General features: G+C 43.6%; 1 protein-coding gene across 1 annotated transcript in view; it reads right to left on the bottom strand.

Annotated features, from left to right (window-relative positions):
- Window positions 1-15,494, bottom strand: part of dph6 (diphthamine biosynthesis 6) — a 56,621-nt gene that overhangs the window by 28,256 nt on the left and 12,871 nt on the right. Inside the window, exons 4-12 of the mRNA XM_068339732.1 lie at window positions 14,055-14,128; window positions 12,942-13,060; window positions 6,437-6,498; window positions 6,113-6,207; window positions 5,943-6,036; window positions 3,839-3,989; window positions 3,262-3,387; window positions 1,673-1,802; window positions 1,381-1,555 (exon numbers count right to left, since the gene is read on the bottom strand). Of these exons, the coding sequence (XP_068195833.1) occupies window positions 1,381-1,555; window positions 1,673-1,802; window positions 3,262-3,387; window positions 3,839-3,989; window positions 5,943-6,036; window positions 6,113-6,207; window positions 6,437-6,498; window positions 12,942-13,060; window positions 14,055-14,128 (1,026 nt within the window). The remainder of the gene's footprint in view (window positions 1-1,380; window positions 1,556-1,672; window positions 1,803-3,261; window positions 3,388-3,838; window positions 3,990-5,942; window positions 6,037-6,112; window positions 6,208-6,436; window positions 6,499-12,941; window positions 13,061-14,054; window positions 14,129-15,494) is intronic.

The raw sequence follows: 15,494 nt of genomic DNA, 5'->3' as shown, positions 1-15,494 counted from the left end.
AACACAAGGTTACTACTTCCTGTCTTTTTTTACCACTGAGTTATAAATCAGTGCCTCCTCAGAGAACTCTTGATATAAACACCACTGCAGCACAGAGCCGATTACATTCTCTGGACGTAATTAAGACGACAAATTCATCCTTTAATCATTTTAAATTCACCCCGTTTGAAACATCCTCATACAGCCGGATCCGTCTTTTAATTAACAATTCCCTTCCACTGAAATCCTTCAGGTTATTTGGTCCCAGAGAGCAGCTTTTCTGCCTCTGTTGTCGGCAGAGCCTCGTCACTATTGGTGACACACATGGCAAAAAGTCACCAAGGGAAATTGTCATTAAGATGGAATCGGCATGGTCGTGGTGAGAGGAGGGGTTGCACTGCATGGTTGCTCACAGCGAGGGGGTAATTGTATCAATATGTAAAAATCCTTAGCTGTACTGAAGAGCTGTTAATACGTTTTTGATCAAATTATGTCATTGTAGCGCGGAGGAGGGGCAGACACACAGAGACGAGGCAGGGGTCGTGTGAAACGCTGTGCACAGCTCTGAGCGAACAAACTCCTCTCATTGTTTTCTCAAATTGCTTCGGATATGAATGATCATTAGAGGAGAGAAAGATGAGATGGTTTTCCAGAGGCAATAGCAGCACACTCGCAGCTGACTTCAATTTCATGTCTCAATGAGACTCCATTGAGGGAATCAACCACCGCTGCCACGATGAAAGCAAACCTGACTCTGTAGGTTACATCTCAGGAATCCAAACTGCACAAGATACTCTGAGCATCGGTGACACACTGGTGAGATATGCCGTCAGGCTCCCAACGAATGGCTAATCCACACATGTTCTCACTCATAGACAGATTTGGCTGCAGGATCAAGGACAGTGTGGAGGAGATGGACACTATCCTTGTTGACAGTACCTTGACAAGTGTAATCCCATATAATACACAGTGGGTAAACAAAACACCAAGCCAACCGTGCAACCACAGCCCACACTTCCTTTGCTCTGCCTTTGAATTCCACATTCTTTCTGCGTTTTAAACAATATAAAAGAAGAAAGATACGTGGGTTTTACAAACAAGTGCAAAAATGGATACACATATACCCGCTGCAACAGGGATACACATTTATGTGTGTACATAAATGATGTGATGAGAAAAAGCAACACAATCATCTGCGCATGTCAGTATATTACCAGAGCAAAAGAGTCACGTTTAATGTAATTATGTAATCCAAGATGCTCTGATTGCTTTGTTTGAGTCAAACACAACAAACCGTCATGAGAACCACAGGCGAGATGCACCACTTGTTATTTATTGGTCTATGGGCTCACTATATTCAAACTGCTAATTTCCTCAGCCATCAGAGGCAACATGACGTACCCTGACAGCCTGGCTGTAGGGCCCGATGTTGGCCGGGGCCCAGTGAGACAGGCTCTGGACATGCAGTGCGTCCCTCTGGTGGAAGCAGCCTTCATCAGGAGGCCCAGTCCAGTCATGGAGTAGACAGTCCATCTGCAGCAATTGACAGGCAGGCAGAGGCGCCTGGACACACACTCTAAGACAAACACAGGAACCGTGAAACAAATTCTACAGCAAATTCATTGAGCATAAAAATGTAATGTTTTGGAGTGTAGGACATGAAAAAAAAGAAACGGTTTGTGTGTGGTTTTACCTGGCTGGAGGGTTCATACCAAAGTATGTCTTATAAACTATGTTGAGTGGAGCAAAATCTTCCATACGCCTCACATACAAGTGAACCAGGACAATGTCTTCCATCTTCCATCCTCTGCTACCCAACTCACCTGGACACAAGCAAGGGATTGTACTGTAAATCACTGCAGTGTGGTTGCTCAATGTAAAAAATAGACTCACGGCCTTAATTACTGCGACCTCATTCCATTTTGACCGAGTCAACTTTTGTATATTTATTAAACGTGATGCACCACATATAACAACACCCAGGATATCGTAACCAGTCAACAAGTTAATGAAGTTCTTTAAGACTCATGGTTTTTTGTTTACCTCTATAAATTTATTTGTCCTGGGTTGATTTCCCTCCTATTTAGTGGAGATTACGAGTTGTATCGACCGCCACCGCAACAGGCAAAGCTACCGGTGAGAAAATACATATGGAGGCTTTGAGTTGTCACAGTGTTAAGCTCAGCAGTGCCATGCATTACTGCTTTCACAACTATAGTTTAGAGGGGGATAGTTTTCTAACTTTTGTTGTGGTGCTGAAATCCACCGAAGCTGCTTTAAAGCAGTTATGGAGCTCATCAGCTATAAAGCGCGGTCTAACACAGGATGTTTGCACATCGCAGGCTTTGGGATGCAAAGGCAGGCACAAGGGCTCGAAACAAAGCCTTTTCTCCCAACAATCATTTGAAAGAGCTTCAAGTTTGTTTTTCCCTTGCCACCACTATAGTCTCAGACTACTTCACCCTCATACAAAGAGGTTGTTCATTCAATATTAACTTGTTTAATATTGTCTCTGTGCTCTGAAGGCTGTTCAGCCGTGCGCCGCGATAAACATTAAATATGCTTTTCATCTTTCGCTCCTCTTTCTCCATCAAAAAAAGGGAAAGCGGGAAAAAAAAAGACTCAGATGCACTGTAAAAGCACGCACTTTTGAATTTCTGCAGGGCAAAAATGATAACTCATCCAACATGACTGTACTGTGTGTGTGTGTGTGTGTGTCTTTGGTTAATTTGAAGTGCCTGTCCTTGTTTTGTGGCCAACTCGATATAGCATTCTTGTGACGGATGGAGCCTCTGACACTGGATTTCGCCTGCTGGGTTGACAAGCACTTTTGAATAAGGAATGACTTCTCAAGCTCTGCCACACCTCTTCATGTGTCTTTAGCAAACATTGCAAGGAGAAAGAAAGACCCCCGAGGCAAAAAGAAGTTTTCCCCATATGTATCTCTCCAATGAATTTTAGGGCTCCAGTGGGGAGTGCAATAAAAGCCACAGCAGAATCGTTTTACCGAGCTTCTTCAATCAGCCCTGGACAAAGGAATTCTGTATCATCTCCCCTTGATGTAATCCTTATTTGATCGAAGAAAACATTACTTATTAAAAGTTACTAGACTTGTGAGAGTTCTTCTGTGAGCTTTTTGCTTTCTCAATTTCAGAAAGGCAAGAAAGACTCTCCTAGCTGATACTCATGTTTTTTTCCTGAGCTTAGATGTATTTAAAGACGGTGTACCAAGTTTTTCAAAAGTGTTCACTCTTGCACGGCAACGCCAACCCTTCCCCTTACATTGCAGCTGTGTGAAAGCTGCTTGGGCCTGGACCTGGATCCCAAGTTCTTGGTTCTGCAGGCCGCAGATGCCAGAGATCCACTGAAAGCCTCTGGAGCTTCTCTTCGACCAGGATGGCAAGAGATCTGAAGTAAGAGATCCAGCATGGAGGAGAAGATGGTGAGCAGGTCAACACATGCACCAAAAATGGTTGGTTCAATTATTGATCCTCACTTTTTTGAACATGCAACGTTCACGTTTTTTTCTTTGTTTAAATACAAGGCACATGGCGTGTGTGTGGGGGGGGGGGGACACACGCCCAGATGAGAAAAATGCAGAGACTGTCACAATGGTGTTGAAATGACAGCGCTTGTCAAACAAGCACATAAAAACACCGGCATCATGATGCTGGGAGCATGACACAGATTCAAGGAGCACACACACACACACAAACACACACACACACACACACACACACACACACACACACACACACACACACACACACACACACACACACACACACACACACACACACACACTCACACACAGGCCTGCATGTCTGCATGTGCATGTTTCACTATAAATGAATCTCACCGTGGCCTCGATGACAACTAAGGTCACAATTTGATGTAAATTCTTGCTGGTTGTCTTCGGTCTGATCAGCATATTCCACCTCTTCAGTCATCTTGTCAATGGCGCTCTGGCAAGGACAACTACCATAGGGCAAACCTCTCGCCACAACATCCTGCAATAAAGCACCATGGGGAATACGTCAGGCCAAATGCCCACCGCAAAAGTGCCAAGTCTTTTGCAAAGACAGACAAAATGTTGTATAATTAGTCAGCCTTTCGACTGCCCCACAAAGAGGGCTGTGTGTGTATGTGTGTGTGTGTGTGTGTGTGTGTGTGTGTGTGTGTGTGTGTGTGTGTGTGTGTGTGTGTGTGTGTGTGTGTGTGTGTGTGCATGTGTCAGTCTTTCATGACAAGGGCCCAGACGAACATAACTTCAAGGTGAATGAATTCGAAACAGCATGTTAACATATTCGTGGTTCAGGCAGATAGGGGAGTGGTGATTTCTGATACTGTAGATTCAATCATGTTGGCTGTCAGTCACTGTTGGATGGGTGACACACACTTTGGATTTCAGCTTTTTCTACTGTTTACTTGTACTTTGCCCTGCGCTACTTAAACAACGGATCATTACCATTCTCTACGGCGTACAAATAACCTGCCAAATCCTGCCGGGGTGTCGCACTTTTGAATACATATTTCATATTTCCTCAATGCCCTCCCCTCGTCTTGTCCAACACTCATTCACCCCCTTCATCTGCTGTCAACCACATTACGCCATGTGATAATCAAATTAATTATACTTCAGCCCCCCTCTCGAAGCCAGCATGAAAAATAGCTTGACTAGCATTAACTGAGGCCAAATGATGATGGTCCATCCCCACCCCCTGAGTTCAGCACAGTCTCCTCTAGTGCTGGTGTCACCGCAGATCTGTCACCCTGATGAGAAGAGCTTCAGAAGGCTGAACCAGGGCAGGTTCTCCCTTGGTTGCTTCCCCCCGCCTCCTTTCGCAGGCCCTGGATCTCCCTGCTCTTTCCCCAGCAACCTAGGGGGTGCTACAGGGGCTTGCGGGAAGCGTGTATGTGTGTGTGTGTGTGTTTGTGTGATGGGGGTGGTGATGTGCGGAATGAAAAATGTATAGCTGTAGGGAGTGAGGCTGCAGGGTCACAAAGGTTGTGGGTTGGGGGTATGTTTTCCGTCCATAACAATCCCAGCCCCCCTCCCCATCCAGTATGCAGATACAAACTTACAAACGCAATCCTACGCATACGCATAGACAAATTAAATGTAAACGTTTTTGTCTGATGTGCAAAGAAACACATGTGCTTTACCCTGGAGATATAGAGACTGTATATCTACAGGCGAGGAGCATCACTCGGTGTGACCCTTAGTGTCTATACGGCTGCACTGAATATGAAGGCATGAAGGCAGTGCTTTCAGGCACCAGGAAGCTCATTATCTAATATTAATCTTGGAGATTTGAAAGAGGATTAATTACAAGTAAACATCATGTGAGGTAAGAATTTTTGTCAATGATTAAAAGCATTGCCAAGTTATCAGTTAATGTCACGAAACTATAACATTTGGATGTGTCACCCTGCAAAGCCCCATTCAGCCAATTTCTGCCCCCGCCCACCCCCCAACAACAAATGCCTCCATCCGCTTAGCCAGCTACCTGAATGCAAAGTGCTTTAATGCAAGCAGACATGTTTATTAAGCCAGGCTTAGTTTCAGGCTGCAGTGAATATTGCAGACGTCAAAGTAGGCCATGTGGGGCTAAGGGAGAGAGAAAGAGAGGGAGAGAGAAAAGGAAAGGGAGAGGGAGACAGAGCAAGGGATGGAGGGAGAGAACGAAAGCAGGCGCACCAGAGACGGAGAGGAAGAGAAAGAGGCCCCACGGAGGTCGATCTGAACCCCACCCCGAAGCGCCGCATTTCACTGCTGCTCGACAAAGTTATAAGACACCAGAAGGTTTTTTGTTCTTCATTTCTGATTCGTCCTCGGAGTGCTTTAAACCGTAATCAACCCTGTGGTGACACATGCTTTTGTTGTAAAACTGACCGATTCAGCACCGATCGTATTTGGGAAACAGAACACACACATGGATTCCTTCAGACTTTTGACTCACCCTGTCTTTGCTCTCGGTGTGCATCTCGTTGAAGCGCAGGTAGCCGACCGGAGCAAAGGCATCTGCTGAGTGGATCACTGTCTCTACTGCATCACTGCGAACACAAGTAGTACATGAAAAAAAAAAAATCCATACACTGCAGTGTATGCTTTTATTAAATTTTTACTCACATGACAATCCTCTTTTTGAAGAGTGGGCAATCAAGAGTGAAGGTTTCATATTCTCCGCCTTCTCCACAAACATGAACGCCGTACTGCTGTGAGAGCTGATCAGTGAAAACAAAACATCTCAGTGATGTGCTTCAAAACCAGCAACATAGTTCAATAAAACATAAATACAAGTAAAAATGAATTTAACCTTTTTCACCGTTGAATGTTGAATTTAGAGATATATATTATTTTATGTACCAGTACAATGAACATGACCATATACATAATCACTGGTAGAAATACATGGAAGGACTCTAGTGGAAGAAGTTGATAATGTCTGTGAACCTGTTTCAAATAGGACTCCATGTCAGCCAGAGGTTTTCCGAGGTGCTTCTTCGGATCCAGGCCTGGCATGCAAATAGGGACATAGAACATACATACATAAACGTACATGCAATAAACACACACGTGGACACGGACACGGACACACACACACACACACACACACAGGCAGAGAGAGAGAGAGAGAGAGAAGTCTGATCAGGAACATAGAGCAGTGATTGAGGATGACAGGCAGGGAGGTTTACGGGCGGTCGCACAAACACATGTAAACCTGCACCCTGGATCTATTTGTTTGACTTTGCAAGTAGTGTACACAGATCTCTCCGGGTAAGGGCAACAGTTTTCAATTGCTGGCCACAGATGCCCCACCCCCCCCACTCCACAAAAAAAAAAAAAAAAAATCCAAACTCCCACCTCTAAATGCCCCCTTTGCCCACCTCCTCCCGCATCCAGTTCCCTTTGAGAATATAAACTTTGGAAAGAGATCTTGTTTATTTGTCTTTTCCCTCCTCTTCCCCTGAAATGGTGCATGGAAGTGACTCACAGGCATGGGAGAGAAAAGAAGGAGGGGAAAGGAGGTGGGAGCAGAGCTTTGTGTGAATACCCAGCGGTGCCACGCTCCTAAAATACAAGTTTGCTGCTGCTTGCTTCTCAGCCAAAAATAAGGAAAACCTGCTAATCAAGCAGCCCCGGAGAACGACCCGTAACCTTCTGCCCTGTCGACAACCAATCCGGATCTAGACCGCAGTTTCACCATTAGTGTTTTGATCGGACCTGTTAATGAATCCCACTCATAATGCTGCACTACACTTATGAGAGGGTGCACTATATGCTCAAGAGGGGGTACACTGTGGCAATGAATTTGAAGGGTTTTTATTCTTTGGTAACACAAAAATCCTGATTGTTTACTAGATGTCCGTTTCTGACCACATGCTGACCTCCAGCTCACCTGTTACTGACTGCTTTTACAAAGAGCTGAGCCAGTGTCTCTTATCCACTACCCATTCCCATCTGATTCAACCCCACTTTCCCGCCTCCAAAAAAACAAACAAAACAGCCCCAAATAACAAGTGTGGTCCACAAAACTTAGAAGAATAAAAGCACGGAAGGAAGTCCAATAAAAATTGAACACTAAGATTAAAAATACACCTAAAACTATAAGGGTAAATTTACCAGAACCAAACAATTATATTCGAATAACTATAAATGATGGGTCATTCATTCACCAGCATTTCCCATTTCCTCTTTCTGCTGGTTATCAGCTGATTGACATAATTATTAACAACTTACTAATAACCTACACAGGGAGTACAGTTGTGACAGTAATGTTGTCACAATAAGTCTGTAATAATTTCTCAGAAAAATCCTGTGTAGCTCCTCTGGTCCAAAGTGTCACATGGTCCTGTTCGCTGACACGTTCATGTGTTTAATTAAAGGAACAAAGTTAATCGTAATGTGAGAATCCCTCCTCTCTCATGGCCTGACAACCTCAAAGGTTAATGTGTCAACTGTGGGCCCCATGGGGAGGAATGGATGGGAGATGAGAGGAGATGGAAAGGATGCTCGGCGGAGGGACGTCGCTTCCCATCCCCGGTTCGTCTTAATCCCATCTGCGTCTCTCCTCCAGGGACCTCATGGTCCAGCACTACGGGGGAGACACACGGAGGGGCTACAGCAGGGGGATGGAGGAGGGAGAGGATCAGTAGACCCTTATTCCGGTCCCAGGGGATTCGTGGTCTTAATTAGTGTGAGAATATATAATCTTAACATCCTCTCATCTTAACCTTGCTACAGAAGTAATAAGAGGGGAGAAAAAAGCATTAAAATTCAATCCCATTTAAATATCCTCTTTAATTAGTCATGCCTTTTAACAAATTTTAATAATTGGTTCCAAATTGCTGAGGGGGTGCTGTGTTTTTTAATACGTTCATTAAATTTCCTGCTCTTAAATAATATATGATACGAGATTTACACAATTTCATGTTTACAAGGAGAAAGAAGGACGACAAGAAAGCATGATGAAACTAGAGGGAGATGACATTACCGTAAAGGTATTTCTCTATGACCATTTAGCGCTGGTGTAAAGGTTTTCTTGATCGATGTTTTTGACTGACTTAAGGTTACCGAGACAAAACGAGGGTGTAGGAAAGAGCTCACACTCGCGAAACGCAATGGAGCCTTTGAATAGCCACTAGTGTGAGCCTTCAGCGATCTAACACCACTCATTTACATGATCTTCACATCTCTGTCTCCTCTGAACCTGTTTTACAACTTGACCTAAACCCAATTACCTAACCTCATTATGCCACATTAAATCCAAATAAGCCCACTAGAAGCTGCCATTAGTCTGCCACAAGAGACAGCAAGACCACACTTTGGAAAAGTGTGGTCTCCTTAAGAGAGACTGAGAGGAATGGCTCTCCTTTAAAGGGCTTTTTACCGCATGTTATCCTATAAAACTCCAATTAAATTCTCTGAACTTTAAAACCGGAGTCCAGTAATGAGGGAGAGCAATTTTTTTTTAAAAACTTGTTGACATTTAGTGCGTTGAAATTAACAAAGAATAAAAAGTTTACCAGGAAAGCAAGAATCGTTTGAACATGAAAGTCAGTTTTTAAGAACTGATATTTAAAACTTTTGCCGGTACATCGTGACACAAACAAAAGGTAAAACTTCCAGATAGAAAAACAATATCCTATCTCTCAACGTTTCATAATTTGCTGCTTTCACCTCCATCCTTTTTTAGTCAATAGTAATTATTTCCGGCGTACACTTTTGCACTAATTCTTCAAACAATCGGGATTGTTCTTTTCTTCCCCCTACCTTGAAGAAGTTGATTCATTTAAACATGTAACAGGGAGTTACCTATAATTGAAACTGCTTGTGATTTTGCTTACCGAGCCTAATGCTAAATTAAAAGTCATGAGATTGTAGATACTGTCTGAGCCCAGCTGAGCCGAGCACAGTATCTCAGGCATCCGCGGGTTGTCTTCAGATCTGGCGTAACGGTTGACAGCTCAGCTTTAATCCCTGCCTTCAGAGAAAAAAGGCAGAGAAAATTGGATCCATGATGTGCAACATTTTAGCCTTTAAATGGATCAAATGAGCATCTCCTCCCTAATAGGTGAGCCGCATCAGCCTTTAAACAACACTCTCAAGACCTCTGCCAAAACAATAGCTGTTCACTATCACCTAATCTTCCTGGAGAGAGGCAGACAGAAATAAAGAAAGGGGGTGAAAAAAAAAGACAGGAAGGGAGGGAGGCAATGCTGCACGTAGGATGATAAGATTAAGGTTACATGCGAAATTTGTCAGGCTTTTATCTGAAATTCAGCGTCTGTGAAGAGAATAATAGCCAACATGAATTGTGTAGCGATCGCATCAAGATGAAATCTTTTCATTGGAGAAACTGGGAGTGCGTGCCACCATGCTGTATATCACCTGGAAATACAAAAAACCCCCAAAAAAATTAAATCTGAGAAATATTTGGCTTCGGGTCACTCAGACAAAGCCTTGACATGTGGCAAGTACTTTAGCATGAAGAAACAATCACATCCCATCACATCTAAACTGAACGGCCACACAAGGGTTAAGTCATTTTTCAAGACAAGATGGCGAAGATTCTCTTGAGCTTGTGTCTATTGATCATATCTGACAGTAAATTATAATCATCTAGACTTTAATGCAAGAACAGTCAACTTGTTAAACAAAATTTTGCTGGTGACAAACAGCGATTAAAAACTATTTCTGGTCTTTTGATATGTTGATTGAGGAACTTAAGAACCTTCGTACCGACTCCACAAAGAGTAACGTAACCTCATTCATTCATTCTGTCGCTTTATCTGAAATACTGGTTGTGAGTTCTCCTGGAGTTTATCCCAACTGGTTATGGGTGAGATGCAGGGTACACCCTGGACAAGTCACCAGCTCATTGTAGGTAACGTAACCTGCCTCTTCATAGCGCCAGGGAATATCCATGCAAAAGGGGAAAAGATCGGTCAGCGGTTAAAGGTCTTCCCAGGGATAGACCTTGATTTCACATGTGCCAATTATCTCTGAAACTGAGGACCAATTGACTCCTTAACCTCTTACCTCATAGACGCTGCATTAATCAGTCAAATAATTACCAAATTCATATTAAAATTTTACCAGCTCATAGAAATTTCTTTTTACCACACTTAGTTACAAAGAAACTACATTATACAGTAATTTTTAAACAAAAATATGCTTTTTCCTTTGATAGAAATGCTTTTATTACTAATTAGAAGCATTGTGCGACATTCATAGGCTTAGACTCAGATAGCTGAACTTACTTCACTACATGCAATATTGAGTCTTTAAAGACTAAAATCCGGTTTCTCTTTTTTGTGGTTTTAGGCTGCCATCAGCACACAAATGAATACTTCTAGAGAATTCACTTAGAGGATCATCCTACATTTGGACAGCTGTCTATTCTTTATGGGGATTTGTCATCAAGCAACATGTCCTCCCTTGAGAAAGAAAATCTTGTTTTTCGTCATCCATCCAAAGATAATTTCTGCATGTCTTTCTGAATGCCTAATAAAGGATTATTAATCTTAAATGACTCACTGTTCACACCAAACTAAACGGTTTTTTTCATACTACCCCACAATATCATAAGCGGGTTTGTCCGTAAGCTCAAATCGCCGACTTAACCTTTGCCCTGTAAGAGTTGTTTTTTGTTTTTTTTACCCGAGAGTGATGCACGAGTAAATCCCCCTAAATCTCTCGCTCACTCAAACACACACACACACACACACACACATACACACACACACATACACACACACACACACAACAAAGGCCACCAGGTATGCCCCTCTGTCACCCAATCTCCCCAAAACAGCACACCTCGCTGCTCAGGCCTGCTCCAACCAAAGCTGCAATTATATGAGTTGTGCCTGAAATGCCGCAGGCACTCGCTCTTCTATTCAACTCTCTCCTTTCTAATTACCACTGCCTCAGGACGGGTGAGGAGTCAGGGAGGATAAGATCTTTATTTTTTACCTGTAGCCAAAACACACACGCACACACACTTGCGCAAACACCTCCAAGTAGGACACCAAGGTACACACGGAAAGAGGTACCCGGGGAGTGATTTTCCTTTGTAATTACAATCTTCCAAAAAATGTTGAGAATTTGCTTTTAGACAAAGTTTTGTTTAGAGTAGAGACCTTCGTCAAGGTAGCCAGGTTACCAAGGTGACTGAGGTCTTTAAGATGTGGTTTGTCTGTTTGTGTGCTTTTCCAGGAGGGTAACTTAGCAATGGGATTCATCAGTAAATACGTTATATAGACTTAGATCTTATCTGCTGACACGTGTAATAGAGAAAACATATTTTGACAGTAAAATAATAATTACAATCTCACAAAATCAGACTGAAAAAATATGGATTCTGACATCATCCGTCCTTTGATGGGCATCTGACAAGTCAGATTATTTATTAGCAAAAAGGCCATTATCTAGAGGACGTTAACATGAGGAATGGGTCCATCAGCTAAAGTACCAAAGATGGATGACTTGACGTGAATTCCACGAGTTTATCTGAGTGACGTTTAAAGATATGCAGAATATCTTGAAGGCACCGCTCAGCTCTGCAGGTCATCAGTCAGCCGGAGACCCCTTTTCGGCTGATTGCTACCAAAGGTGACAACAAGCACTTAACAGCACGTAAACAGTGTCTACACGATGATCTATCGCCGTGAGCAGTTTGTGAGTAAAAAGAGCCATTTGTAGCTGTAATTATCATTTATCACTGGCACCATCAAATCGAATCCGGCTGTGCCACCAAGTCGATACAGGTGGGGATCTTCACATCGTGCACCCGTAAAACGAAAAAAGAAAACTTTTGTGAACTCTCTCTTGTTATTCAGTAATCTGATCTTCCTGTCTTCGGGCTTCAAAACAGGCAGGTAGAAAGCAGGTGACACCAAATTAACCTCCTCTGTCAGTGCAGAAGCAGCTGAAAACCATAAATGAGAGATTTTAATCTTTCTTTCACGGACCATGTAGTCTGAGCTATGCATAAGCAGAGAACACGGTGTTTCTCTCATAATGCAGACATGCGCCGCTTATTGACAGGTTGCATTAATGTGTGGGACAATCCTCTATGATTACTCCTCAACTGCCACCCCTCCTGTCTTACTGCACACTCCCCTCACACCTCCTCCCTCGGAGCTTCTTATCTTTTCATATTGTTCCCTGCTTCACAACCTTTGCCGCTGGCACAAGCCTCAACACCACCGCTAAGTCTCAGACTGATGATTAGGCCATTACTCTTTTTTCTCTTCAGTTACAGCCCCCTTCTCCTCCTCCTGTCCTTTACTTATCCAAATTTTTTCCCTTCGATCTCTATCCAAAACACCACTTATCCCACATGGCACCTCTGGAGGATGTAAAAAGAAAGTGAAAAGTGAGAGTAAGAGGGAAGGGATGCCAGACCGCTCGCCAGCTGCCTGAGACACAAAAGAACGAAGCGTCAACTCACCGAAGGCAGCGACTTTGATGAGAATGGCGCGGAGATCAGATGATATCATCTCAGAGAGCAGAGACTCCTGGTCTCGATGCCACAAGTAGGCCAGGGGCTGCAAACCTAGACGCAAACATCTGGGGAACAGGTGAGAGGTAGGAGGGAGAGGAGTAGGTTTTTGAAAAAGGGCATGCAAAGTGGTTCGTATTGAATAGCTGCCAGTTTCGGAACAGCTTCAAAGCCACGTGAGCCGGGCACCTTCTCCGGTTGTGGGAAGGCCGGAACCCCGATGGGCTCCTGGGATATGTTCCCACCTGCCACCACAGCCAGTGGCTTCACTCAAAGGCAAGGCAAACATGAAATCTCCATCTCTGTGGCTTGTCTGACACATAAACACACATCCACAGCAGTGCGTAAGATGATAAAGTCATCAAACACACATATCTAATGTGTTTCTTTGAACAGCTTACTGATTTGTGGATGAAAAACTTTTGTGCGGAGATTGTGTAAGCTTAGAATAAGAGAGGACAAAGACAGAGGATGTAAGGCACAGACAAGAGAACGGGTAACACAAATCCGAAAGTATGAAGATCATGGGTATCTGTGTCGTGCGAACGACATCTCATTTTTGTCCAAACAAAAGTCTTGCAACATTTACGACACTATCCGTTTCATTCTCTTTCGCCATATCATTGTTTCACAAAAATAGAGCCGCCCCATAAAAAACAACACTAGTCTAAATAAAATGGCATAAACACAAACTCTGTGTGTGTGTGTGTGTGTGTGTGTGTGTGTGTGTGTTTGTGTGTGTGTGTGTGAGCGTGCGTGCGTGTGTGTGTGCATGAATATGTGTTTGAAAGTCTAAATTTGGAGTGCACAGTGAGGTAAAGACAACAGAGGATGCACTCTCTTCCTTCAGAGTGTGCGTCATTTGAGTTCAGAGGCTGCAAGGATGTGTGCGTGTTTGTGTGTGTGTGTGTGTGTGTGTGTGTGTGTGTGTGTGTGTGTGTGTGTGTGTGTGTGTATGTGTGTGTGTGTGTGTGTGTGTGTGTGTGTGTGTGTGTGTGTGTGTGTGTACTGCAGTAATAAAATGTGTTCTTCATTGTGAGTGTCCGTGTATGTTTGACTTACACATTCTCCACTCGGACCCTTTGGTAATCGGAAAGAATGGCCCCTACAGACACTGCCTCGACACCCTCTTTTTTCTGCATGGGGGGGACAAGGAGGAAATTTAACCACAAATATTTCTTGTCTTTTCCATTAGACAATATGTAAAACATGAATTGTAACAGCAAAAATGATGTCATTGTCCTATGGGGCCAAATAGTCCCTGCTCAACCCACAATTGTGTGCCAAAATGTTATCTGGACAAAACCACACAAACTCATGTAAACATACGCAGAGAGACTAAAACAGACAAAGACAGAACATTCCTAATGGTTCTTTCCTTTCATTGGACCGCAATCCTGTGGGGATGTTTATGCTCTGATCCTTTCAAGGACTTTATGGTCCAGCCCATAACCCCTGGAGGTTTGCACACATGATGGAGTGACTGGAGGCACAACTCGAGGCAGTTCCTGGACCTTATCTGAGTGTGAGCGGAAGAGGAGTGCATCTGGCTGCAGCTTCCATCCCTTGGAACACGGAACCGCAGTGACAACTTTAAGTATCATTTGAGCTTTGTGTCTGTGAGTGGCATGTATCTTTAATATTTGCTGAGGGCTAATCTAATTGCTTTTCATATCGTATTCATATTTCAGAAACAGCGAGACAACCGCACACTCCAGAGATGCCGACACAGCCTTGAGATGCTTTCGTGGAAAACAGGCTTTATCCAGAGCGATGCACGCAAACAAACATCCGTGCACGTTCCCTCACAAGGACATGAATTCACACACCCCACACTCCTCTTCACACCCCCTTCCCAGTCTTCTTGCCCCTCCCCAACAGACACACACACCTGCAGATTCATTAGAACATTACATGGGCTGTAATTAGAAGGAGCGGCAAGGTTGGAAGCAGTGGGGGGATGCACAAGTCTCCAGTAAATTACCTTGTAGCCATTATCAATTTCCCTGGCTACTGGTCCTTAAGATAACCCCTCACCCCTCCTCCTCCCTGTTGTCCCTTCCTGCAATTTTTCTCTGCCTGATAAACATGCAGATTAAAGCGAACAGCGTGTAAACCTTTGATACTTTCCTAAATGAAATCCATGCCCTGCCTGGGGCCCTGACGCTGCAACACGCCATGCCTCACACACCCCTTCACGTAGGTGCACCAGCTAATCAGATCAAGGATGAGTTGTGTGTATGCGTGTGTGTGTGTGTGTGTGCGTGTGTGTATGTGTGTGTTTGGGCGTGTGTGTATGTGTGAAGGGGTTATGTGTATGTATATGTGTGTGGTGTTTTAACTGCAGGAGAGGATGTGACGTACAACGTTGAAGATAAATGCATACATAGAATTTACCCATACCAATACCAGAATTTAACCCATAGGTTTCTTGGGTTTAATATCTATCTATGTCCAAATGCTGGAGTATACATTACGATTCCACTGCCCAGTGACAGTAAT

The sequence above is a fragment of the Antennarius striatus genome, chromosome 17 (assembly GCF_040054535.1).
Source record: "Antennarius striatus isolate MH-2024 chromosome 17, ASM4005453v1, whole genome shotgun sequence".
Classification (NCBI taxonomy): Eukaryota; Metazoa; Chordata; class Actinopteri; order Lophiiformes; family Antennariidae; genus Antennarius; species Antennarius striatus.
The sequence above is the reverse complement of the archived record's forward strand: the minus strand, read 5'-3'. Positions and strand labels throughout refer to the sequence as shown.